The sequence below is a fragment of the Peromyscus maniculatus genome, chromosome 22 (assembly GCF_049852395.1).
Source record: "Peromyscus maniculatus bairdii isolate BWxNUB_F1_BW_parent chromosome 22, HU_Pman_BW_mat_3.1, whole genome shotgun sequence".
Taxonomy (NCBI): Eukaryota; Metazoa; Chordata; class Mammalia; order Rodentia; family Cricetidae; genus Peromyscus; species Peromyscus maniculatus.
In genome coordinates this window covers 6075564-6101628 of record NC_134873.1, presented here as the reverse complement: position 1 = coordinate 6101628, position 26065 = coordinate 6075564, and the positions used below count along the sequence as shown (strand labels likewise).

Below are 26065 nucleotides of genomic sequence, written 5' to 3'. Positions count from 1 at the left end.
AGGTCCTCTTCATGACAGAGGAGAGAGACTGGATACAGACTAAGGCCCTACTGGAGAGCCCACAGCTAACCGGACTCTCAAAGATGCGGCTTTCCCCCTGATTTGCCCGGTGTGGGACTACAACAGGTCTGAATCCTCCTGCTCTATCACCACACTCTGCTGGCAGGTCTCAAAGCAGCCACAAGGTGGCCTGCAAATTTGAGTAGGGTCTAAGATGTTAGACAGGGAGCAGATGAAAGCCCAGCATTGTTCCTGGAGCACCTCCAGGAGGCCTTAAGAAGGTATACGCCTTATGATTCTGAGACCCAGGAAAATGCCACTGCAATGACCCTGGCTTTATTAACCAGTCAGCTCCAGACATCAAGAGAAAGCTACAGTGGCTGGAACGCCTCGAAGAAAAAAAGCATTAGGGATTTAGTAGGGGTGGCTGAGAAAGTGGATAACGGACGGGATAGTGAAGAGGAAAAGAAAATCAAAAGTGAGCGACACAAGAATCGGCACCTCACTAGTGAGCTGCTGGCTGCTACTGCACAACTGAAAGAGCACCTCGGGCGGGCGACTGCGGCGCCTGGCAGCTGGAGAGGAGGGAGGATACAAAGCCGAGAGGTAACAAAGGCCCCAGCTGGGAAAAAAACAATGCGCGAACTGTAAAGAGGAAGGGCACTGGGCCAGAGAATGCCCCCCCCCAAAGGCAGTTAGGGACAATACTATAGTCCTTAGCCAGCAGGATATGGACAGTGATTAGGGGGAGACAGGGTTTGGCCCCCTCCCCGAGCCCAGGTTAACACTAAAAGTGGAGGGGAGACCAATTAACTTAATGGTGGACATGGGAGCTCAGAACTCTCTGCTACTGAGGGCTGATGGACCCATGACAGACAAAAAGACTTGGCTTCAGGGTGCCACCAGAGTCAAACCTTATTCATGGACTACCCAAAGAACTGTGGACTTGGGAACAGGCCAGGTAAACCACTTATTCCTGGTAATTCCAGAATGCCCATACCCCTTGTTAGGCCATGATTTACTGACCAAAATGAAAGCCCAGATATATTTCTCTAATGAAAGAGCTAAATTGCTTAATAAAAAGGGAAACCCCATTCCTGTACTGGTGACCAGAAATTTGACTGAAGAGTACAGGCTGCATCAGGTAGCCACTGAGCCTGACACCCAGCTGGGGAAATGGCTACTGGACTTCCCATCAGCCTGGGCCGAAACAGCGGGATTGGGGCTGGCGATGCATTGTCCCCACCCCCCAACTATGTGGAAATTAAGTTGGGGGCAGACCCAGTCAAGGTTCGTCAGTACCCCATTCCCCTAGAGGCCAAAAAGGGCATCACACCACACAAAGGGATAGCCAAGGGAGTCCTAATGCAAACACTTGGCCCCTGGCAACAGCCTGTAGCCTATCTGTCAAAGAAACTGGATCCTGTGGCAGCCAGATGGCCACCCTGCCTCCGCATAATAGCGACCGTGGCCCAACTGATCAAGGATGCTGACAAGCTGATCTTGGGACAAAGTCTCACCATAACCAACACCCCATGCTCTTGAGGGAGTTCCCAAGCAAGCCCCCTCCCCGACTGATAGCCGAGTAATGCCCGAATGACTCATTGTTGGGCTTTCTTGCTTAACCCCACCAGAATAACTTTCCAGGTGCCCTCAACTCTGAATCCAGCTACTCCACTGCCTGATCCTGACCTGGAAGCACCGCTGCACAACTGCTCCAGGATCCTGGCCCAGGCACATAGTGTAAGGCCAGACTTACAGGACACCCCATTGCCCAAGCAGAAGTGGCCTGGTATTGACGGCAGCAGCTCCGCACAAGATGGCTGGAGGTATTGGGGGCGGCAGTCACCACTGCAGAGGAAGTGATATGGGTGGAGCCAATGCTAACTGGGATGTCTGCCCAGTGGGCGGAGCTGATAGACCTAACTAAGGCATTAGAACTGGGGCAAGGGTGGAAGGTTAATGTCTATATTGACAGTCAGTATGCTTTTGTCACAGCACATGTCCCTGGGGCAATATACAAAGAAAGGGGACTACTAACCACAGAAGGAAAAACTATCAAAAATAAAGACAAGATCCTGGCCCTCCTAAAAGCCCTATGGTTACCCAAGACACTGGCTATCATCCATTGCCCAGGGCACCAGAAAGGGGATGGACCTATCCCCAGGGGCAACAATCTGGCTGACAAAACCACCTGGCAGGTGGCACTCCAGACTGATACAGTCTTTGCACATGTACTGGTGGACCCCAGGCACCCAATCTACCCAAACATGCTGGGTATAGTAAGGAAGACCTTACCTGGATCAAGACCCTCCCTATGACTCTGTCTAGACGGGTGGTGGGGGACTGCAGACAGTACAATCATCCTGCCTGACCATCTGGGAGAGTCTGCTCAAGATCCACCAATCTTCTCATAAGGGAACACAGAAAGTGCAGGACTTGGTTAGACAGTTGGGAATAAAAATCAGAGATGCACAACAAAAAATTGTAAACATGATCACCAACTTCAAGGCTTGCCATCTCGCCAATGCAGTGACCAACCCCCAAAATCCAGGAACTAGGGTGCTGAGTTAGCAAACTGGCCTTCCATGGTGACAGTAAAAGAAGCTGAGGCTCACTGCATGTTTATGTCCGCAACAAGGATGTTTCCACTTAAGAGCTCCAGCTCCTCATGCTCTGCAAAGCTCAACAGTGCAACTAAGTCATTCAGAGGTTCCTCTTTCACCTAGGAGTTTCAGGGACCTCGGGGGACCAAACAGTGTGGCCACAGGTTCCCATCAGCACACCTAACTCCAGCGAACCTCATACAGGCTCCCGCCACTCCTCCCCTTGTGGGGACAGCTGTCCTTGCTCACCATTTCTTGGATTAGAGCTCACCCAGCTCTCCTCACAGCTCTTTGCAACAGATCACAGGTAAACACACAAGAGCACCAGAACCTTCCTCAGCCCCTGGACCTCCTAGCTTGCCGCATTGCAGACCAGAAGTGCCTTCCCCCACTCTGGATGTTGGGTCTGCCTAGCAGGTCTAACTTGAGGTCCTGGTTGGCTAGTGAGGTCTGAATGATAGGAACAGCTCTCTTAGGGACAGAGTGCTGCCACTCCAGACATGGAATTATCCCAGAACTGCAGAAATTGGCATTGCAGTAAAACTTGTGTCTGAGCTCAAAAACGTGGCCCTACAGTCTTCCTGCACTCAGAAGGCACTTCCCTCTACTCTCCCTAGGCACTGTGCATACACAGACCATTATTCAATGTGCAGTGGAACAATCCCCCTGCCTCAGGGTTGAAAGGATACCCAACTTATCCAGGTCAAATTTAAAACACCTAATTGATATTCATCAGGCATCAGCAATTTCAATATGGCACACCTAGGATTCAACACATCTCTCAGCTGCACATTGGTAGTCAAAACAATAACACTTTACCAGCCTTCTGTAGTAGCACTGGCCTATCTTGCCAGCATTTGGAAGGTTCATTAAGATCTACAGGTCCTATATGCTAATTGTAGGTATAGAATGGGACAGTCCAGCAGAAAGATAAATTAGCAGTGTTGGCAAGAAGAACACAGGATACCTCAGGCGGAGCTCACAGTGACCATGAGACTAATAACAACAGATTCTCAGGCTGAAGAGTCAAGGGAACTTGACTCACTCAAGATGCTCCCTCTAGTACCTGACCAGACCTTGCCACATCTGCCTTAAGGCAGGACACAAAAATAGTGTTCCTTTGGTGATTTCATCAGGGCCTCTGAGGAAGCCTTCAATACACCTGGCTCTCATAAGTCCCACCTCCAACCTAAACAAACAAAACACACATAAAATGAAAGCAAAAGGAGTAATGCATGGAAAGATAGGGCTTAGAAAGACTAGTAAAGATTAGAGATGAAAGCCACATAATAAGGAATAAGAAAATATTAATGACACCAAAAGTTGACTTTTAAAAACAATAATTGAGGCCAGGCGGTGGTGGCGCACGCCTTTAATCCCAGCACTCGGGAGTTCGAGGCCAGCCTGGGCTACCAAGTGAGTTCCAGGAAAGGCGCAAAGCTACACAGAGAAACCCTGTCTCGAAAAACAAACAAACAAACAAACAAACAAAATAATTGATACACCTTTAGTTATATTACTGTTTAAAAGAAAGCAGACTCAAATTGCTAATTTCCCACATGAATTTTTAGCTGAGAGTGGTGGTACACACCTGGAATCCCACCACATGGAAGGGTGAGGCAGGAACAACACAAGTTTACGGCCTGGCATGGCTAAACATTGAGTTGACAAAATATTTCAGCAACTTAAACAGTCCCTGCCTCAAACTACCTTCTTCTTATTAAGACTCAGTAGACACAGACTCTGCCAGCTCTGATTGGACCAAGAGGTGAGTCTTTATTCTCCTAGCCAATCACCCCAGCCTCTTGGCTTTAGGCCCAGAGGCACAACCCATGCTCCCACACCCCCACACACTGCAGCCCCATTCGCAGGCCAGCAGGCAGGACTCCTGCAGGCCACCCTGACTGCCACCACCCCTCATTGGACCCTGTAACCTACAAGCCCCGCTCCACCCGCCAACCCCACCCATCCTGCGAGACCACAGCTGCTCCCTGAGACACAGACGCTGACAGCCCCGATTGGACCATGAGGTGAGTCTTTGTTCTTTTAGCCAATCACCCCAGCCTCTAAGCTGTAGGCCCAGAGGCACAACATACCCCCCCACCCATTGCAGCCCCAGGTACAGGCCAGCAGGCAGGCCTGGCTACCCCACCCCCCATCCCCGCACTTACAAGCTTCACTCCACCCCTCAAACGCACCCCTCTGGGGTCCCCTAGGCCCACAGTGCACAGCAAGAAGGCTGGAACGAGGACTGGGGGAGTCGGGGTGGAAGATTGGGTAGTCGGGGTGGAAGATTGGGTAGTGACCGATCTGTGTGCTGTGTGGCCCTCGGAACACTGAGTCCTCTCTGTGCCTGTCTCCGTTCCCTCTCCCCGTCCCTAGGAGCTAATCCAACTTCTCGCCATCATAATTCTGGTGGGTGTCCCCATCGTGTCCGTTCTTGTCCTCCTTATAGAGGTGGGTCTGAGAGCTCAGCACCAAGTGACAGCAGGGTCCGCGTTGACTGCAGGGAGCGATGGTTGGCTGGAGCCCTACGGGCAGCGGCAGCGATTGCAGCGGCCGCGGCCGCGGAGGTGGCGGCGATGGTGGCGGCGGCGGCAGCGACAGCCGCGGCAGTTAGGACAGATGGTGAGACAGGAGCTACTGTCCCAGAGCAGGAGCCGTGACCTGCTTGGCTCTCTCAATGGTTCCCAGGACCTGATGCTGATGTTCCTGTGACAATAAGGCAGAACCTAGGCACAGATTCCAGTTTCTTCACGATTTCAGCCTGTGTATGCTCTCAATATTCAATCCCTATGACATCTGGTAATACATGACGTAATGCCGCTGCATTTGATTTCTCACTGGCCGGCGTCTTTGTTGCTGGCCAGCGTCTTTGATGCTCAGCAACTCAGGGATGCCAAGCGGCTGCGCTTTGTTCCCGATCGGCAGGTGCCCCCTTACAGCTTTTATTTATTTATTCTATTTTTTATTAAGATAATTTGTTCATTCATTTTACACACCAAGCTAAGATCCCCCTCTTCCCTCCCCCCGCCCCCCACAGCCTGCGCCTCCCAACCCCCTTTGGGGGTTGAATACAAGTGGTCATGTGCCTTCTATGGTGTACCTCTCCCATACAAGCTAGTAAACATATAAATATCATTTAAAATGTATCTATAGTCTCAAAAAGAAAGCTATTCATTCCCTCAAACTTGGCAAGGAGTCAGCCTCAGTTTTCTTGCCCAGTGCTGAGTTCTAAGGTATGCATAACACTTTTCCACCCCTACCTTACAACTCTGTAGCAGGAATCTTAAAAGTTCTTATTAATAAAATCAAACCTGAGGCCAGTTATTGGGGTGAATACTGGAAGGTCAGAGAGACAGAACAAGCCATAGCTATCTCACCTCGCCAGATCCTCAGCTGGTCTTGTCTCCTCAGAGTAGAGGCCTCTGAGTCCTCATCCAGAATGAATCCCAGCTGAACTGTGCTGCTTCAAAGCCTGAAAGCTTAACCAGGCCAAATGCTTAACCAGCCAAATGCTTCTAGTTTCTGGTCTTCACGCCTTATATATCTTTCTGCTTTCTACCACCACTCTCTGGGATTAAAGGCTTACTTTCTGGGATTAAAGGCGTGAGTCACCATGCTTGGCTTTTTCCAATGTGGCCTTGAACTCACAGAGATCCAGAGGGATTTCTATCTCTGGAATGCTAGGATTAAAGGTTTGTGCTATCACTGCCTAACTAGTGACTTTTCTGTTCTCTGACCCCAGATAAGTTTATTAAGGTACACAATATTTTGGAGAACACAATATCACCACATTTCCTCTCTTTTTGTCTAAAATTAAAGAAAGCTTATAACTAATACAAGAAAAACTATCCAATAAGTATATACAATATATACAGCCAAAAATTACATTAATGATATCTAGTCCATTAACATTTGACAGATTCAGATAAAACCTCCATTATATATATTAACAATGTCCAGTCCAGTAACATCTGATAAACTCAGACCAAAACATTTTCATTACTTATCTTATTTAAAACAAGTAGTTCCTTTTTAAAAGTAGATTCCATAATCTCCCTTTTTATCTTATTATATCCATATTCTTTTTTCTTTCATAATACATTCAGTAGTCTACCTTTTGTCATTTTTATATCTTCCCCTTTTCTTCAGTGTAGATTCAATGATCTACCTATTTATCCTATTATTTCTTTATCTTTTTTCTCAGAGTAGATTCGATGATCTATCTCATATCTTATTCTCTTTTTCTTTTTGCTTTCTAGGGGTGAAGATATCTTTAGGGAATCCTGAAAAGAAAATTTTTGAGTTAATTTTCAAGTCCTGTATCATTTGTCCAGTCTCTGCATAAAAGGAAAGTTCAGGGCTTGTTTCAAGTCCTTGTTCAAGCACTCTGTCAGGCTGGACCTCAGAATGGAAACCAGGGTATGTATTACATTGGGGACAAGGTTTTGCTTTTGTTTCTACAGGAGAAGATAAGCTGTGGGTACCATCAAAATTGATAAAGGTTCGATTTGAACAAGAGAGACCTCTTAATTAGAGGAGGTGATAGTTCATCAACCAGCATGAACATGCAATTTAAACTAACTTGTACCAGTAACACATGCCTTTTCATTTAATCAGATAATAATTTGTCAAAAAGAAACATCCCCAAAATTAGTCTTGGGGAAAGGCTTTTGTTTTTGTCTTTTAGGAGAATGAAGGTTAAGGAATCTGAAGAACACTGGACAAATGAGACCACTGAAGAAAAGGGACAAATCATCTATCCCAAGAAACAGAGTGAAATGGTGTATGGGTATATATTATCTAAAAAATTTTATGTCTTCCTAAATGTTTGTTTCTGCTTTTCTCTAAAGATTTAACACTATTGGTCTTCTAATAGTCCCAATTCAATTAAAATTTAAAGCTGACTTTGGAGTTGGAGGATGGCTCTCTCCTTCTTTAAACTCAAGCATGTTGTTAAAAGCATGTTGTATCATGCCAGAATAAAAGAGCCATCTTCTGCTATGGGACAGGACAAAAGCCAAATTAATTAAGGGACTATTCTATTACTAACCTCAACTCTTTGATTCTATTCTGATTCTTTAAACTTTTCTTAAAGTATGAATTTTATATCAAAATTTACAAGATTAACATATATATATAGATAGATAGATATTTATACATTTTAAACTTTGTTAAGATATGAATGGTCATATAGAGTACTAACTAATTTTAGAAAAAAGGCTTCAATTAGCTGCATATATATGTCTTTGTGTTCGAGTCTCTTATCAGTTTTCTGCAGGAAATCACGGCCAGGCCTAACATCATCTGAAGTCTCCAGAAAGAAGATGGGGCCCCACAACAACAACAATTCCACATGGACAATAATAATATCATTAAGCTGACAAATGTCATCTACAGATCAACTTTGAACTACAAGGTGCTCAGAGCAATTTTGAGATGACTAGCTGAAATGATCCAGTCTCAAAGACTACTTGAATAAGGGCTTGAGATAAACCCTGAACTTTGGCATTATACACAGACTGGATAATGAAGGATATAGTTACCTTTCCTAGAATTTGACAATTAACCTAAAATTTTTCTTTCAGGATAAAGATAACTTCGCTCATACCCAGCAGGAAGCAATTTTAAGAATACGACGCCCACATTCCCAAAGAGGTAGTGTGGGGCGGGTGGTTTTTTTGGTCTTTTTAATGGGTTTTGGTTCTGGGATAATTTTCAATGTTTAGGGGGGTTGGTTACAAGTTGTTGTCAAGGGCTAGGAAAAAGGCTAAGCTAAGGAGATTAGAGTTAAGGTTCTTGTTTTAAAAAAAGGAGAAAGAAAAGAAAGAAAAAAAGACAATTACTAGTTTTAAATACTTTACATTGGATTGGATTGTTTTATATTGTATACAGATTTGAAACTGATATTGTTAGAAAATGCTATATGTATATTTCTAATTGTATTCATACCATTAATTTAACAATGTAATGCAATTTTATGATCCTTGAATGTTATTATTACCAACTATTAGGATATAAAGAAATGAAAGTTAGTAGTTAGACATTACAATAGAACTTGTAGTTATATTAGATATGTTTTAAAAATTGAGCAGAGATGTTTTAGACAGGTCATCTTCAAACCCTTCAGAGATCTACAGAATATGGCATTTAAAATGTTTTAATAACTTAGAAAATTTTCTTTTTTGAGACATGTCAGCTCCTGGCAGTACCAATCTACGTCAGAGAAAATATGGGCATTGAAGAAACTGCATATGGAGTCAACTTTCATTGTGGCAAAAGTTAGCTACTGGACAACAAAGAATCCTCGAATCAACAGGACAAAATGGACAGACAGGACACGAAACAAAGGACTACTGATTCTTGCCAAAACAAGTGTGGTTATGGCTTTATCAAAAGGCATCTTCTGAGGCCAGGACAATATGGCCCCATCCCTGAAGTGGCCTTTGCAATCCGGAAAAGGTACGGTGCCCGTTTCTTTGAAGGCAGCTTAACAGGCAGAGGGCCGATGGCTTCTTTTGTGCAATGGAACAGAAGCTGAAAGCTCACGCCTCTTGATAGTAGACTGGCATTTAATAGAGGGATGTGGAGAAGAAGGGGATGCTGAGATGAAGCCATATATACACAGCCAAGAAGAATGGACAGCTGAATTCAAAAACTGTCAACAATTTCCAGAATTTAAAATCCTGAATCATGACAGGACACTAGTGGAATTCAGGTGTTTCTGGTACATGGACTGCTCTCACCCAATGTGAGGTTGAACTGTTGACCTTGTGTACATCCTACTTCACAAATGAGTCTGTCAGATACACTAAGCCTATAGGCTGAAGATGATGCCCCAACACTGCAGAAACCTCAGGTGACTGTCCAGGCAGCTGGCTGTTTCTGTCAACTCACAAATTTTTTGGAAGTTGCTTGCACGCACTTCCTGTTTTTTTGTTAGCTAATATTATTTCCTTCTTGGGTCTCTGAGGGAGTTGAAGATTAGTTAGTTATAGTTGAAAATTAATTAGGATAGAAAGTGCATTAGATACATCTTGGATTTACCAAAATAGGATAGATAATGGAATTATTTTCTCTGATTTGTCAAATACCTGTTTAGGTATTTATTACTTGTATATATTGTATATAGTTATTGTACTTTTGTATATAGTTTTTCTTTTGTTAGTTATAACCTTTTGCTTTTTTTCTTTTTATTAAAATAGAAAAGGGGAAATGTGGTGGTATTCTAATTGTACTGAAATGTGATTTTGATTGTATGTTAATAAATAAAGTTGCCCGGGGGTCAGAGCTATTAGAGCCATAGACAGAGTGTGGCGGTGGTGGCACACGCCTTTAATCCCATAGGTCTCTGTGTGTTCAGGGATACAGCCAGCATTGGAGACATATGCCTTTAAGACCTAGGGGGCTGTACATTCAGACAGTGACGAGACAGTCACGTGTTTGGGTTTACAACCAATGAGAAGGCAGAATGACTATGAAATGACTTACACACAGGAAATAGCTCTCTTTTCGGGAAGCTGGGACACCGCAGGAGGAAGGTTGAGATTTTAGCTCTGAGCTCTGACCTCTTGGCTTTCTCTTTTACATTGTTTCTGTGTTTCTTATTTAATAAGACGGTTGGTTACATCTACACAATTCAGTTTGCTGATCATCTGTCTCATTGAAGGTACCCAATTCCTCAAGCCCACAGAAATTCAGTTTATCAGTAACATGTAGCAATATCAGTGGTAGTGTAGAGTCCACCACACCTATTAAAGACCACAGTTTAGTTGTATGTATTTATGTCATCATATATAGTAAAAATGCTGTACCCCTGACCTACATCTCCAGTACCCTTGTTCCCATGCCACAGTTGCCCTGAAAACCAAAACACCTAAAGACCCAACAAAGAAAGAAAACAACAGACCTTTCCCCTTATGAACATACATGTAAAACTTGTCAACAAAATATCCACAAACCAAATCCAAGAACACATCAAAAAGAATATCCACCACATTTAAGTAGGCTTCATCCAAGACATGTAGGAATGAGTCAAGATACAAAAATCAAGAAATGTAATCCACCATATAAACAATCAGAAAGAAAGAAAGAAAAAACCTATATCATCACCTCATTAGATGTAAAAAGGGCCTTTGACAAAATCCAACACCCCTTCATGATAGAAGTTCTGCAGAGATAAGGGATGCAAGGAACATACCTAATCAGAATAAAGCAATTTCCAGCAAGTCTATAGCCAACATCAAATTAAATGCAGACACTCAAAGTTATTCAACTAAAATCAGGAACAAAACAAGACCTCTAATCTCACCATGTCTATTCAATACAGAACTGAAAGTCTTAGCTAGAGCAATATGACAACTGAAGGAGATCTAGGGGATGCAAATTGGAAAGAAAGAAATCAAAGCATTTTTCTTTGCAGATGATGTGATAGGATATGTAAGTGACTCAAAAAATTCCACCAAGGAACTCCTATGCTGAAAAATACTTTCAATTAAGTAGCTGGATACACAATTAGCTCAGAAAAATTAGCATCTCTCCTATGTATAAATGACAAAAGAAATGAGAAGGAAAGCAGAGAAATAATACCTTTCAAAATAGCCTCAAATTATATAAAGTATCTTATGGTGACTAAGCAAGTAAAAGACTTATATAATAAAAACTCAAGTCTTGTAGAAAAAAATTGAACAAATGAGAAATTAGAAAGATCTCCCGTGCCTATGGATCAGTAGGATTAACACAGTAAAAATGGCAATCCTACCAAAAGCAATCTACAGATTCATTGCAACCCCCATGAAAATACCAACACAATTCTTTACATACCATGTAAGGACAGTTCTCAACTTGAAATAGAAAAACAAACAACCCAGGATAGGTAATGTAATTCTGAACAATAAAAGAACTCCTGAAGGTCTCACCATTCTAGATTAGATGTTGTACTACAGGATTATAGTAATAAAAACCACATGGTGTTGTCATAAAGAGAAACATTTATCAATGGAATAGAACTGAAGATCCAGACATGAACCCACACACCTATAGACAACCAGTTTTTATTAAGCCAGAAATAGGAACTGGAAAAAAGACAGCTTCTTCAACAAATGGTGCTGGTCAAACTGGATGTCTGCATGTAGAAGAATGCAAATATTCTCATCACCCTGCACAGAACTCAAGCCCACATTTGTAAGAGACTGTATGACCCTGCCCTGTGTAAACTGTTAGCTGCTGAGTGCTGTATGCTACACACAAGCCACAGCCAAATGCCCTGTGTCTCGGCCCTCTCACCTGACTGAAGTGGGCCAAGCAGGTTTGCACTTACCAACATGAGAGTTTCCCACTTGGAAATTCCACTGGCTCAAGCTGACCTCCACAAATTGTACACCTATCATTTTGGTTTTCCTTTATTCATATGTATCAATTAACAAATACAGGAAAAGTACACAGAAAGGCACTCACCCTGCCCAATCAGATCCTTCTTTATAAAGACACCTGCAGCTCAATGACTTAATCTCTAATCTAGCTATTGCTTATTAAGCTCAATCCACATGAGTCTATTTAATGGGTAATAGGGATTTATTAAAATATAAATTAAGGAAATACACTCACGAATACAGAACAGAGTAGACAGCTGAAGTTGTCCTCTGATCGGACCTGGAGTGAATCCACCTCGCAGGCAGGAGCAAAGAGAAGGGCATGTGACCTTTCTCCCTTCCTTTATAAGAGGTCTTGAACAATTATCAGGAAGCACCACCTCCTTCGGGCACTATAGCCCAAGGTCATGGGCAGAGCAAATATCACTACAATTGTCTAGACTATTTCCTGTGCAAGTGTATACAATAAACTATTCCTTCTAGTCTGATCTCAATAGAAAAGCCATTATCCACACACAAATCCTTTTCCTGTTAGTGCAATAGACAGCCCATTCTGTGACTCAAATGGGTACTTTTAGAAGTGTGTTTGACAAATCTTTAATCAAGAATTAAGGAGGTTGAGTCAGGAGGACAGCAGGGTCGATGCCCTGGGGGCCTAACCACTGAGATCAAGGCAACGAAAATTCACATAACAAATCTTGTCTCAAAATATTTTTCTAAAAGCTTGAAGGTGCAACTGTTTGGGAATTAAAATGCCTTCCCAATGAGATACCATGCCACACACTTAGAGATTAATTCAGAAAAATCTCTTCAGTAATGACAATTCTCCAACCGGCTGACACTCCAAGAGCAGCTGGCCAAGAACGGATTTGCTTACATATGTACACCATATTCTTATACATTTCACATATACTGTCAACCTGAAGCAATGCTGCTTACTGCCCTCCTATCATGGCTTGTGCAGCTTGCTTCCTCAGAGAACTCAGGGCCACCTGCAGAGTGGCCCCACCCACAGTGGGATGGGCCCTATTACATCAATCATTAAGCAAGAAAATAAACTATAGGTTTACCTACAGGCCAGTCTGATTCTAGGTTGTGTCAAATTGACCAAATCTAACCAGCATACCTACTGAGTAAACGGCAGACTTTTGTTGTTGCTGTTGTTGTTGTTGTTGGTTGGGGTGGGGGTGGGCCACTGGTTTTTCAAGACGAGGAGGTTTCTCTGTGTGTAGCTCTGGATCCTGGAACTCCCTTTGTAGACCAGACTAGCCTCAAAATCACACACATTCTCCTGCTTCTTCTTCCCAAGTGCTCAGATTAAAGGAGTACAATACCAGCACACTGTTTTTTGTTTGTTTGTTTTGTTTTGTTTTGTTTGTTTATTTGTTTGTTTAAGAAAGATTATTAAGCAAATCCCAACTCTCTTAACAGTCAATTTTCAGTCTATGCTTGTGCTAGCACACAAAAAGTTTTTGTTGTTGTTGGTTTTGGTTTTTTGAGACAGGGTTTCTCTGTGTAGCTTTGGCACCTATCCTGGATCTCGCTCTGCAGAGCAGGCAGGGAGATAAAGGTGTGCACCACCACCACCCAGCTACAAAGTTTTGAAAATCTGTCAAGTTTAGGACTGGAGAGATCACTCAGCAGGTAAGACCAATTATCGCTCTTGTAGAAATTCTGGGTTTGAATCCCAGCACTAACATGGTGGCACACAGTCATCCATAGATGCTGTTGCAGGGGATCTGGTACCTCCTTCTGTCTTATATGGCCACCAAACACACATGTGGTGAACATACGTACATGGAAGCAAAACATTCATATGTATGAAATAAAATGAATGTAGAAAAATTAAAAGCACATAATCTCCTATCTCTTATACATCACAAATGATCCAGAAATACATAGAAATGTGACAAAGGTCTGTAGCCAAAACTATACCTTTCTGATTGAAGAAATCAAAAAACGTGATCAAAGGAGAGAAATCCCATTATGTAGACAGGAAGCTTCAATATTATTTCACTACAGATTCTGAGCTATAGATTCAGCAACAGTCCAATAAAAAGTCTAACAATTTTTGTTATCACTAACAGAAAATTGATGAGAAAAGGTCATAAGAAATAAAATAATTAATACAGGATTGAGAAAATAGCAAACACAGTGATACCATCTAATCTCAAAATTTCTCATCCACCTGCAATAAAGACTGTACTGTCTGGGAAAGAACAAAGAGATCAACAGAACCTAAAAGAAAACGTAGAAATAACACAATATAGAGTCAATTATGATACATGAGGCCTTACTGGACCACCCTGACACCTGCATGCAAATGAGTTAGTGACAGAATTTACGCCCTGCACAGAATTAACTGCAGATGGCTTCTACACCTGAATGTTCAGTGCCAAGTGCAGAAGACAATAGAGAAAGCAGGGCTCTGCGAGAAAGCAAATATGCTTCCATGGCGACGATGAAAGCGTCGCATGCACTCCCTGCAGAGTCGTCAGCAACAACGATTTCCACACTTGGCCCCTGCTCCATTGGAGCAGCCGATAGTGTCATCATTCGGAGTATGCAGGTTCCCAGACTGCCCCTGTAGTGGCAGAAACAGCGGATTTCACCGGACTTCAAGGGACCTAGACGGACAACGGAGGGTCCCAGGGAACATCACGTGACCTTGCAAGAATTTAACAAGACACTAAATCCAGTCGCCAATTTCCACATTCCCGGGAGACCCCCACACCAACTCACCATGGCATAGATTCCAAGCTCAGACAGTTCTCACAGCTTCAGGCAGCGGGATCACAGCCCAGCAACCAAAAACCAAGAGATCCTCCCTCAGTCCTAGGACTCCAAGCTGCTATCACGATGGACCGGAAGTGCCCTCCCCTATTATAATTGGTGGGTACATCTGGAGGCTGTCATTGGTTAGTGAGGAATGAGTGACAGGAGCTGCTCTCTTAGGGATAGAATGCAGTGAAGGGACACATCACACAATGCTTGCCAGCCCTGGCTTCCACTCCAGGGGAAAAAAAAAACTGTCCCAGACCTACAGAGATGGGCATTGCAGCAGAATTTACACCTGGACTGCAAAGTTGTCCCTGCACTGTAACTGCACACAATAGGCACTTCCCTTTCTTCCTCCAGGGCACACACACACACACACACACACACACACACACACACACACACCAGTGTCTCAAGCATACACAGATCGTTAAACAATGTGCAGTGGAGTGATCCTCCTGCCTCACAGCTGAAATGGTACCCAGACCATCCAGGTTAAATCTAAGCCACCTGATTGATGTTCACCAAGCATCGACAATTTCAATGAGGCACACCTGGGATTGCTCACACCTCTTTCTGCTGCACATTGGAAGCCAAAATACTATCCCAGCCTTCTGTATAAGGGTTGGGGTGCTTTTACTTCAGTTGCTCATTTATTTGTGCTTGCTGCCGTTATTTAATTAAATGTCTATGCCTCTATGGAAGACCTGTTTTTCACATCTGAATTGTGCTGGTGATTGTATAAAGCTTGAACTCGTGAGAACTTTACTCATGTGACCTTTCTTATCCCTCAGTTTAAATTGTCTGGGGCTATGACTAAAGGTGGCTATTAAATGAGACTGTAGTCCACATCATTCATCCGCTCCTTTCGTCCAGATTCCATTGCCTATAGTGGGGTCACAGTGGCGTGCCAACACAACCTGAAAACTTTTGTTTTTAAAGACAAGGGTCTCACCTAATCCTACACTTTTAGAATTAGAGCAGTGATGGCAAAATAAAGTGATGTAAATGGTGAAACAGTTTAAAATTGTGAATTTCCCTTGTGTAAGTTGTATTTCAATAAGGTAAAAACACTATAATGAATCTTTATTTTTACTAACACTTTGTCTATAGATGCCAAGAAAAGAAGAAATTTGAGATTAGAATTCCTGTGCCAGCAAGACTGCTTCAAGGTACCTATATCCAAACTTGGGTTAATCTCTTGGAATCTATAGAGTACCAACTCCTGCACATTCTACTCTGAACTCGAAAAGTGCACTGTTGCATAAAGAACCACTTCCCAACTGGCTGCATGTGTGAAAATGCATGCACTGCCCAGAATAAATAAATGCATACATACGTGAATGTAAAATCATCAAATTCTCAGTCCTGTGTTGAGTCATGACAATGCCCTTACTCCAGGTGAGTACTAATGGTCTTGACACACCAACCACAACGTACCAAGATAAAACAAATTCTGAGCTCATCATTCAGAAAGGCTGCATTCTATCCTTTTAAATCCATTTGTTCATTTATTTGTACACAGGATATCACACTGTAGTCTAAACTGGCCCAGATTTACAATGTACTACTGACTGAGCTGTACTTCATGGAAACACCCTGCCTCAGCATTCTAAGTGAAATGACAGGTATGAGCCAAGATACCAGTTTCCATCTTTTAAAAAATGGACTAATAGCCTGAGGTAGGACTACTTCTAGATATTTTCAATTATTTATTTCCTAAAAAGAACTCAAAATGTCAATGACAAATTTGTCATGAACCCCTTTTTGGCCAAGTGTGATGCATTTAATATTGTGAGCGGAACAGGGGGATGTGCTAAGAGAGGCATCATGATTAACATATGAAGGAAGACAAGGATAACTGGATGTCAACATGTAGAAGATTGCAAACAGATTCACATCTATCGCCATGCACAAAACTCAAGTCCAAATAGATCAAAGACGTCAACATAAATCCAGTTACACTGAACCTGAACCTAATAGAAGAGAAAGTGGGAACTAGCCTTGAACACATTGGCACAGGAGACCACTTCCTAAATATACCAGTAGCACAGACACTGAGAGCAATTAATAAATAGGACCTCCTGAAACTGAGAAGCTTTTGTAGGGCAAAACATCAGCCTACAGAATGAGAAAAGATCCTCACCAACCCCACATCTGACAGAGGGCTGATCTCCAAAATTCATAAAGAACTCAAAGAAACTAGACAGCAAAATACCAAATATTCCAATTAAAAAATGGGCTACAGATCTAAACAGAGAATTCTCAACAGAAGAATCTCAAATGGCAGAAAGACATTTAAGGAACTGATCAACATACTTAGCCATCAGGGAAACACAAATCACAATGACTCTGAGATACCATCTTATAAACCTGTCAGAATGGCTAATATCAAAAACACTTGTGACAGCTTATGTTGAAGAGGATTCAGAGTAAGAGGAACACTCCTCCACTACTAGTGGGAGTGCAAACTTGTACAGCCACTCTGGAAATCACTATGGCAGTTTATCAGAAAACTGGGAATCAATCTACCTCAAAACCCAGCAATACCACTATTGGACATATACCCAAGGGATGCTCAAATCATTCCACAAGGACACTTGCTCAACTATGTTCATAGCAGCACTATTTGTAATAGCCAGAACCTGGAAACAACAATCTAGATGCCACTCAACTGAAGAATGGATAAAGAAAATGTGGTACATCTACACAATGGAGTATTACTCAGTTGTAAAAAACAATGACATCATGAAATTTGTAGGCAAATGGAACTAGAAAAAAATCATCCTCAGTGAAGTAACCCATACCCAGAAAGACAAACTTGATATGTCCTCACTCTTAAGTGGGTATTAGACACAAAGCAAAGGATAACCAGCTACAAACCACAACTCTAGAAAAGCTAGGTAAAAAGGAGGACCCTAAGAGCCGCAAGCATGGAGGGCTCCAGGAATGGGAAACAGTTAAGATCTCCTGGATAAACTGGGAGGGGGTGGTAGGAAGGAGGGGATGGGAGATGGGAACATGAGGGATCCAGACGGCTGAGTTGGGGGAGGAACGGAGAGGGAGGACAATGAAAGAAATATCTTGATGGAGGGAGCCATTATGGAGTTAAGGAGAAACCTGGTGCTAGGGAAATTCCCAGGAATCCACAAGGATGACCCCAGCTAAGACTCCTAGCAATAGTTGAGAGGGCGCCTGAACTGGCCTTCCCTGTAATGAGATTAGTAACTTCTCTAATTGTCATAAAATCTACATCCAGTAACTAAGGAAAGCAGATGCAGTGATCTCCCGCTAAGCACTGGGCTGAGCTCCTGGAGTTCAGCTGAAGAGAGGGAGGAGGGATTATAGGAGCATGGGGGGTCAAGATAATGATAGGGGAAATCACAGAAACAGCTGACCCGAGCTAGTGGGAGCTCACAAACTCTGAACTGACAGCTGGGGAACCTGCATGGGGACCAAACTAGGCCCTCTGAATGTGGGTGACAGTTGTGTGGCTTGATCTGTTTGTGGGGCCCCCGGTACTGGGACCAGGACTTATCCAGGGTGCATGAACTGGCTTTTCGGAGCTCATTCCCTGTAAGATAACTTGCTCAGCCTTGATGCAGGGGGGAGGGAGTTGGTCTTGCCTCAACTTGGTATGTCAGTTTGTTGTATCCTCATGGAAAGTCTCACCCCCTCTGAGGAGTGCATGGGGGGTGGAGGGTGTTGAGGGGGAGAGAAGGGGGACTTGGCTTGATATGTAAAATAAAAAAAAAATTAAATAAAAAAATAAGAAAAAAGAAAAAGAAATAAGCCAGGGGCTGGGGCTGAGACTCAGTTGGTAGATTGCTTGACTAGGATGCTTAGAGCCCTGGGTTCCATTCTCCGTATGGCATAAACCAGGTATGGTTGCTAATGCCTCTCATCCCAGCACTCAGCAGTGGGAGACTAATTTGGGGTCACTCTGAGCTACATAGAAGAGTTGAAGGCATCCTGGGTTACATTAGACCCTGTCTCAGAACAAAAGCAAAGAAACCATAAAATCCAGTTGGGAGGAAAAGACTGGAAAGCTTCTCCCACTTCGACCTCATGTAACTAGTAACATGTATAAGAAAAGCCAAGTGTTTGAAACCTGGAGCTTATGCAGGGACACTTGGCTCAGTCTGGGAGGAAGGGACTGGACCTGCCTGGACTGAGTCTACCAGGTTGATCGCAGTCCTCAGGGGAGGATTTGCCCTGGAGGAGGTGGGAATGGGGGGTGGCTGGGGGTAAGGGGAGGGGGGTGGGAGGGGGGAGAATCGGGGAACCTGTGGCTGATATGTAGAACTGAATGGTATTGTAAAATAAAATAAATAAAATTTTAAAAAAAGAAAGAAAGAAAGAAAGAAAAGCCAGGATAAAGTAGAAATGCTGGGTGTTATGTAAATAACCTATAAAAGATCAGGAGCTGGGAACATGGCTCAGGGAAAAGCACACTCACTGTGTAAAGCAGGACGCTGAATACATTGTATCCACTGAGTAGATCACAGTGTAGGTAGCAACAAGCAGGCCTTTAGTCTGCATCCTAAATCTAGAAGACACAACTTTATTCTGGGCCACACCTGCTGGAAGGACAGGGACAAAGAAGTTTCTGCTCTATGCCTGCTTTCCCTTACTTTGGTGGCAATTCTGTTCCTTCACTGGCATTAGAGCATACTTCTTCAGAATTGAGGGATTTATTGAAGAGCAGCAGAGACAGACACTCATGGGCTGAGCAAATTCTGGATTATTGGACTTTCCATTCACACCCAGTGACTGTTGGGTTCGTTGTACTGTTGCCTATAGTCACTCAAATAAACCATTTTTTCTCTGTCTCTCTCTGCATGTGTGTGTGTGTACTATAATTTTGTTACTCTAGAGAATAGAGACTAATGCAGATTTTGATAGTAAAAGTACTTCTAGAACATCAGAACTATAAGGCTGAATCTTTAACTGTCAGGAATAGGCTTTTCAATTTGCAACACCTACAACTGCCAAAGCCTCTCCAGGGGCCTCAGTGAGTATCTAAAGCCCACTGTGTGAACTGTCATATAAACAAACTTAAGAAGATAAATGCAATTCATTTATCCTGTTCCCCACAGTGATCTGTAACTCCTTATTTATATTATAGACTTAAAAATGATAGAAAGAAAATGTCTTAAACAACTTACTAGTAAAGGGCCTACAGAAAACATTTGTGCCATTAAATAAATTGAGGTTAATTATTTGTTTCACAGAGGTAATTGGCAGGTTGCATTAGCATGTTACTTGGGATCCATAGATAATCATTATCCAACAGATCCATTTTTAAGATTTTTTTTTTTAAAGATAATACATGGGTATTGCCTAAAGTTACATCTAAAAATCCTATAGAGTCCTTTTAATGCTTTTGCAGATGGCTCTTCAAGAGGACAAGAAACATGTTTTACATATAAATTCCACATGCTCCTCAAAAAGGGTTATACTCACACCTAGCTGTACAGTTCAACTGTCTGAATTTGCTGTAACCAAACATCTATTAGACAGCCCTGACCATTGAATACTTTAATGGACTCTTCATACTGCACTCAATCAGTTCCTCTATTAGAAATTGCAAGATTTAATCTACAATTATTTCTGTCCCTTCAGACATCTATAAAAAAATGAACTCATCATTTTTTTCATAACTCATAATCATGCTCATCCTAATTTGCCAGATGCATAAACATCCAACAATGCCCAAGCCGATGGACTGGTCTTCTCCTTGCTCTACTTTTTTCTTTCCAGGAAGAGAAATCCCACACAGGGCTGCTCAAGAATCTAATAAATCTTCATCAAAATGCAAATTCTTCACAGGTAAAATTCTCTTTGCCTCGTGAGCAAGCTCAGCAAATTATCAGGCCCCATCTTTTTTTTTTTTTTTTTTTTTTACTTTTTTTACTTTTTCAAGACAGGGTTTCTCTGTGTAGTTTTGGTGCCTGTCCTGGATCTCGCTCTGTAGACCTGGCTGGCCTCGAACTCACAGAGATCCGCCTGCCTCTGCCTCCCAAGTGCTGGGATTAAAGGCGTGCGCCACCACAGCCCAGTGCCCCATCCTACTTGTTCTTTTACTCTGCTGTCATTAACTAATCGTTGGGTGTTAAATCCAACACCATTTGGCAAACAGAAATTACCCATATCTTAGAATTTGGTCATTTAAAATATATTCACATAAGTCGGTAGCTTTTCAAATATGACCCTTGCTTCTGTTTACAGAGGTGAAACAACCTCCGATGCCATTAGACATTTGTTATACAACTTCCCCTTTTGTTCCTAACACAACAAATAAAAACTGATAATGACCCTGATTATACCAGCGAACACTTTAGACAATTTTGCAGCTTATGGACTGTTAATCATGTTACTGAAATCCCTTACAATCCACAAAATCAAACTGCTGAGGAACTATAATATCAAATACTTAAATGAGAAAAACTTAAAATGAAAAGGGTGTTTATATACCCACCAAAATCCCCCATAATACGCTGCATCTACCTATCTTAACTTTAAATTTTTTCATTTTAAAGGACAATGCTTCTACTGCTGCCCAAAAGCATTTTCCCCTACAGGAGACAGAGTCTAAAGAATAGGGTAAATGGAAAGACCTAAAGACAAAACAAAGGAAATGTCCTGATGTCCTACTAACATCAGGGTGAGGTTATGCTTGTATCTTTCCAGATTCTTCTGACCCTAGACCATTACCCATTTTAGAGGAGTTGTCACATGTACTCTATGGCCTGCTGACGTCTATGCTATCTCAGAGACCACATTAGATTCTAGACTTTTACATATAGAAGCCCCCCATGGTCATATGGACTTTGTAATAGTGTTTCTCTGCAGTCACACCTTAAGCTCTGTTGTGCAACTGGAAGTGGAATGACTATAGGAACTGTTGTTAGTGTAGAGACACGTCCCCAAATTCTACTGTGTTTAAATATGCCTACAATAAGATGCCTCGTATTAGACTCCCCAGAGTCTGATGCAAGTTGACAAAGTCAATCTGAGCCAGGTTTTCACTCTCATCTCTTCCTGTGGTTGGCTTTCCTGACACCTGCAGTGACACCCTCACTAATCTCTGATGTTCACTTCATTCTTGCTGGACAAAGAACAGATTTTTGTATGTTATTGATTGAACTTTCTCCCAGAGATAACGGTGAAGAACCTGAATTCTGGCCAAGGAAATATTTGTTGGAGTGTAAAGGCAGTATTCTGCCATAACTCTAAATACATCCTCTTGTTTTCAAGGAACTTCTGGCCAGTGCATTGTCCTGGCCTGGTGTCAGTTCAGCAAATCTCCTTCATTTCCCCCTTTTTGAATAGCCAAATTTTATAAAGTTATGTTGAATAGAGCTGCTTGATGTGGAGTCATTTCTTGATGTTGGGAGGTTTTGTTGCAGACTGTTAAAAATAACAAAGGCAAGCAAACAATCAATATAAACATTATAGATAGGAAGGGCTTGAAACTTAAGATGGTGAAATGGATTTAACTTCCCCAACCCATTAGCAATACCCTCCAATATCCATAGCCAATATACTATCCATGGTAGTCCATGCAATGTTCTGCCAATATGGGATTATTTCATTTCTTGAGTCATATTGCCAAGATTTAATAAATGTTTTCTATCCTTGTCCCAAGGGAACAAGGTCCCATGCCAATGCACATGAGTAACAGAACTGAGTCACAATCCAGTCACATCTTAATGATAATTGTCTTTGTAAGCTAACAATTTCATCACCTAACATAACCACAGCAGATTCTATATCAGTGATTTCAGTATGCAATATACTATCTATATGTCTTTGAGTGGTCCTTAATTTCTTTTTCTAAATTAGAATGCCATCTTTGAATTTAATGTACATTTTGCATGCTTTGATAAAGGACTACTTTTTCTTCATGTAATCCAATACATGATGAAGCATAAAAATGGAGAAAGATTCTTCTCAGGCTTGATCCATCTGTACAGCCACACCAATTTGGGCTCAAAGTACATAAATGCTCTGGAAGCTCAAAATGGTAGGAGTACTAACATTTAAACATATATATATATATATATATATATATATATATATATATATATATATAAAGAAAAATTGGAACAAGATATATATCCTTAAGATTGATTTCAAGTAGTTTTCCCAATCATAAATAAATAAGGAAGATGAACACATGCCATAGTATTATCAGCTACATTTTGTGTGTGTGTGTGTGTGTGTGCAAGGGAACATAGTTTCATTGTTAGAAGTATTTCTCCATAGATTCGCCTTCCAAGACAAAATCTTACCCAATGCTGATATTAGTTTCCATAGATATTTTTGCGTAGCTCCTCCTTCTAAATGAGGAGAGGTGGGGAACATCCTGGCTCTTGCCATACTAACACCTCAGAACCATTACTGTGGGTGGTGATGGTATTATTTTTACAGAACCATCTTAATTCTTTGCCTTGCAATTTGGTGTGAGCAGAAACTACAAGGCTCCAACCAATGACACTACCATCAGAAGTATAACAAGAACTTGCACCACTGGTCCCCAACATTGTTCCCGATGTACCTATTCACTTACCTCTGAGACAATAGGAGTCAGGCAAGGGAGAAAATGAGGTGGGATCAAAAGATCTCTAGTAATATTTCCTTTTAACCCTTTAGCTACTAAAATGAACATGGTCTTCTTCCCTTCATTTTTTGTTACATTATGAATAATAGATAACTTTCTACTAGATTCAACTTTTAAACAATGAACTTTATGCCCAAAAGAAATAGGAAGTCCTTCTATTTCTATATCATAAGATGAAATTAAATTTAAACACTCTTCATTGGATGGCAAAGAACCTTCACTGTCATAGGATCCTTGAATCCAATTAGAGTCATTAATATAAATTGGAATACTGGAATCCCCCCAGTGAACCACTGGGTTTAAGGGAGGGTTAGGAATAGAAGCCCAAGAAGAAAATATTTTTGCCTCACTTACTTGAACAGTGGTGATCACTAACATGGCCAAGAACAAGGATTCAGGTGTTTTATTTAGCCCCACCCATATAATGAACCATCTCTTCTCCTTCATTGGCTAATTTTTTACCTACCTCCAGGTAGGAAAGATACAGTTGGTTTTTAGAAGGTGATGGTATGGCAATTATTCAGGGAGTCCGACCCAAAGTCAGATGAGCCATTTCTTCAGGAGACAAATCAGGGTCAAGCCATAGTCACTTACTCATCTTTTAATTTCCGCACTCTGTCTGAAATCAACAATCACCTCTATCTGTTGAAACACAATCATACCCTTTTCACATTTATAACATTCCCATTAAAATATTTCCTTTTTTCCATTGAAGACATTCTTCCCCTACAAATAGGATGTAGTACATCATGCTCAATACTTTCTCCAATTATAGACTGACAATGAATTTTGGCAGGCATAAGATCATTATCATTATGATTCATAAAAGTTAGTAAATAGTGAGTCAAATAGGATGTTCACAGGATTAAGGGCTGTCTTTCCCCCTTTTGGTTTAATTAACATGCTTTTAATTTTCTATTAGTTCTTTCAATGATGGCCTATCCCTGAGGACTATAAGGGATATCAGTAATATGTTTAATATTTCAATGCTGTAAAACATTTTGTGACCTATAAACTGGAACATTATCTGCCTAATTTTTAAGCAACAGGCATATACTTAAAGCTTTTTAAAAATGTTGGGGGCTGGAGAGATGGCTCAGTGGTTAAGAGCACTGGCTGCTCTTCCAGAGGTCCTGAGTTCAATTCCAGCAACCACATGGTGGCTCTCAACCACCTGTAATGAGATCTGGTGCCCTCTTTTGGCCTACAAGGACACATGCAGAAAGAACACTGTATGTAGCCGGGCGTGGTGGCGCACGCCTTTAAGCCCAGCACTCGGAAGGCAGAGGCAGGCGGATCTTTGTGAGTTCGAGGCCAGCCTGGGCTACCAAGTGAGCTCCAGGAAAGGCGCAAAGCTACACAGAGAAACCCTGTCTCGAAAAAAAAAAAAAACCAAAAAAAAAAAAAAAAAAAAAAAAGAACACTGTATGTATAATAAATAAATAAATCTTTTAAAAAAAAGTAATATAACTAATGAAGCCTTTTTATTACTTAAGACAGTGCCCCATTGAAATGCTGAAAATGCATCAATACAATGATGTATATCTTACATCCTTTCAAAAACTTTTCTTTGTTTTTAACAAGGGGTTCCCCTGTGTACCTCTGGCTACACTAAACTCATGCTATAGACCAGGCTGGCCTTGAACTCAGACATTTACTACTTTTGCTTCCCAAGCGCCGGAATTCAAGGCATGAGCTACCACTGCATACCTACAAGAAAATTTTAATGTTCATTATATCCATTAACAATACCTCATTCTATATATTACCCCTGCGGTAGTTACCAGAAGGCAGCCAAAGCCTATGAAAAGTTTGGCAAGTTTCACAACATGAACTTGTTGATTTTGCCATTTTTGGGTTAAGGGAACTCTTCTTCTTAAGGCTCTCCATTTAGAATGTGTATCTGTATGAAATTTGATAGTTTCAGGGAAAAAGGTACAAGAATATTTAGTTAAGAATCTACTAACCTGTTTCTCAAAACAGGGAGTTGAATCAGCTGAGAAAGTGGCTTGCTGCCAGTATTACTGACCTGAGTTTGCTTCTAACATGGTGAGAACCAATTCTCAAGTTGTTCTCTAACTGCCACCTATGCTCTGTGGCATGTATTCACCCCCTGCAGACACACATAAAATAAACGTGATTATCTTTACACATAGCACATAGTTACAGCTGGTATTCTCTCATTCTAGGGGTTGGGGACAGGCAAACATTCAGGTTCTACCACAATGAGGGGCTTGGGGTATGGTCACCTGTGGAGCCTCTACCTAGAGTCTCTAAGACAGGGAATGGGGTGGCTCAAGTGGGGAGCCTTGTCCTGGCTGTAGAGGCAATGCGACCTGGAAGAATGGAGCTGATAAATGAGGCAGAGTAAAGTCTTATGCAACAGACAACATCATACAGAGCCCCAAATAATTTATACTCTCAGGATTAAAAAGTGTCACCTCAGTAAAGTTCTCATGCGTTCAAGCTGTTTACAATGAGAAGGAGCTGCACATGGCAAAAGAAGTATTTCCATAGAGGTATGATTATTTAATACAAAAACAAGAAATACTAAATAATCTCATGTAAATTGATTCCTAACTGCTATCTACGGAAGGAATACAAAAACACATTCCTTTTTTTTTTTTTTTTGGTTTTTTTCGAGACAGGGTTTCTCTGTGTAGCTTTGCACCTTTCCTGGA

At 41.8% G+C, this 26065-nt stretch overlaps 1 protein-coding gene and 1 long non-coding RNA gene across 17 annotated transcripts in view; one reads left to right on the top strand and one right to left on the bottom strand.

Annotated features, from left to right (window-relative positions):
* LOC102904751 (uncharacterized) overlaps nucleotides 1-26065 on the bottom strand; it is a 64681-nt gene that overhangs the window by 27707 nt on the left and 10909 nt on the right. For 5 of the 14 annotated variants that reach the window (XR_006067040.2, XM_076559066.1, XM_076559067.1 and 2 more), the window contains exons 6-8: nucleotides 25414-25497; nucleotides 23851-24026; nucleotides 12216-22171 (exon numbers count right to left, since the gene is read on the bottom strand). Coding sequence is in view for 8 of the 14 variants with exons in the window: in XM_076559058.1 (XP_076415173.1) it covers nucleotides 14723-14725 (3 nt within the window). In the remaining 6 variants the exon portion in view is untranslated. Of the gene's footprint in view, nucleotides 1-12215; nucleotides 22172-23850; nucleotides 24027-25351; nucleotides 25498-26065 lie in introns of all 14 variants that reach the window. The other 9 variants (XM_076559069.1, XM_076559057.1, XM_076559059.1 and 6 more) reach the window with 4 other exon arrangements.
* Nucleotides 4442-13220, top strand: LOC143270168 (uncharacterized). Of its 3 annotated transcripts, XR_013047151.1 has the most exons (6): nucleotides 4442-4636; nucleotides 5062-5537; nucleotides 6872-7031; nucleotides 7300-8028; nucleotides 8198-8267; nucleotides 8800-13220. It is a non-coding gene; the product is annotated as an uncharacterized LOC143270168 (long non-coding RNA). The 3 variants fall into 3 exon arrangements; XR_013047150.1 differs by having other exon boundaries at nucleotides 5062-5377; nucleotides 6872-8028; XR_013047149.1 differs by having other exon boundaries at nucleotides 6872-8028.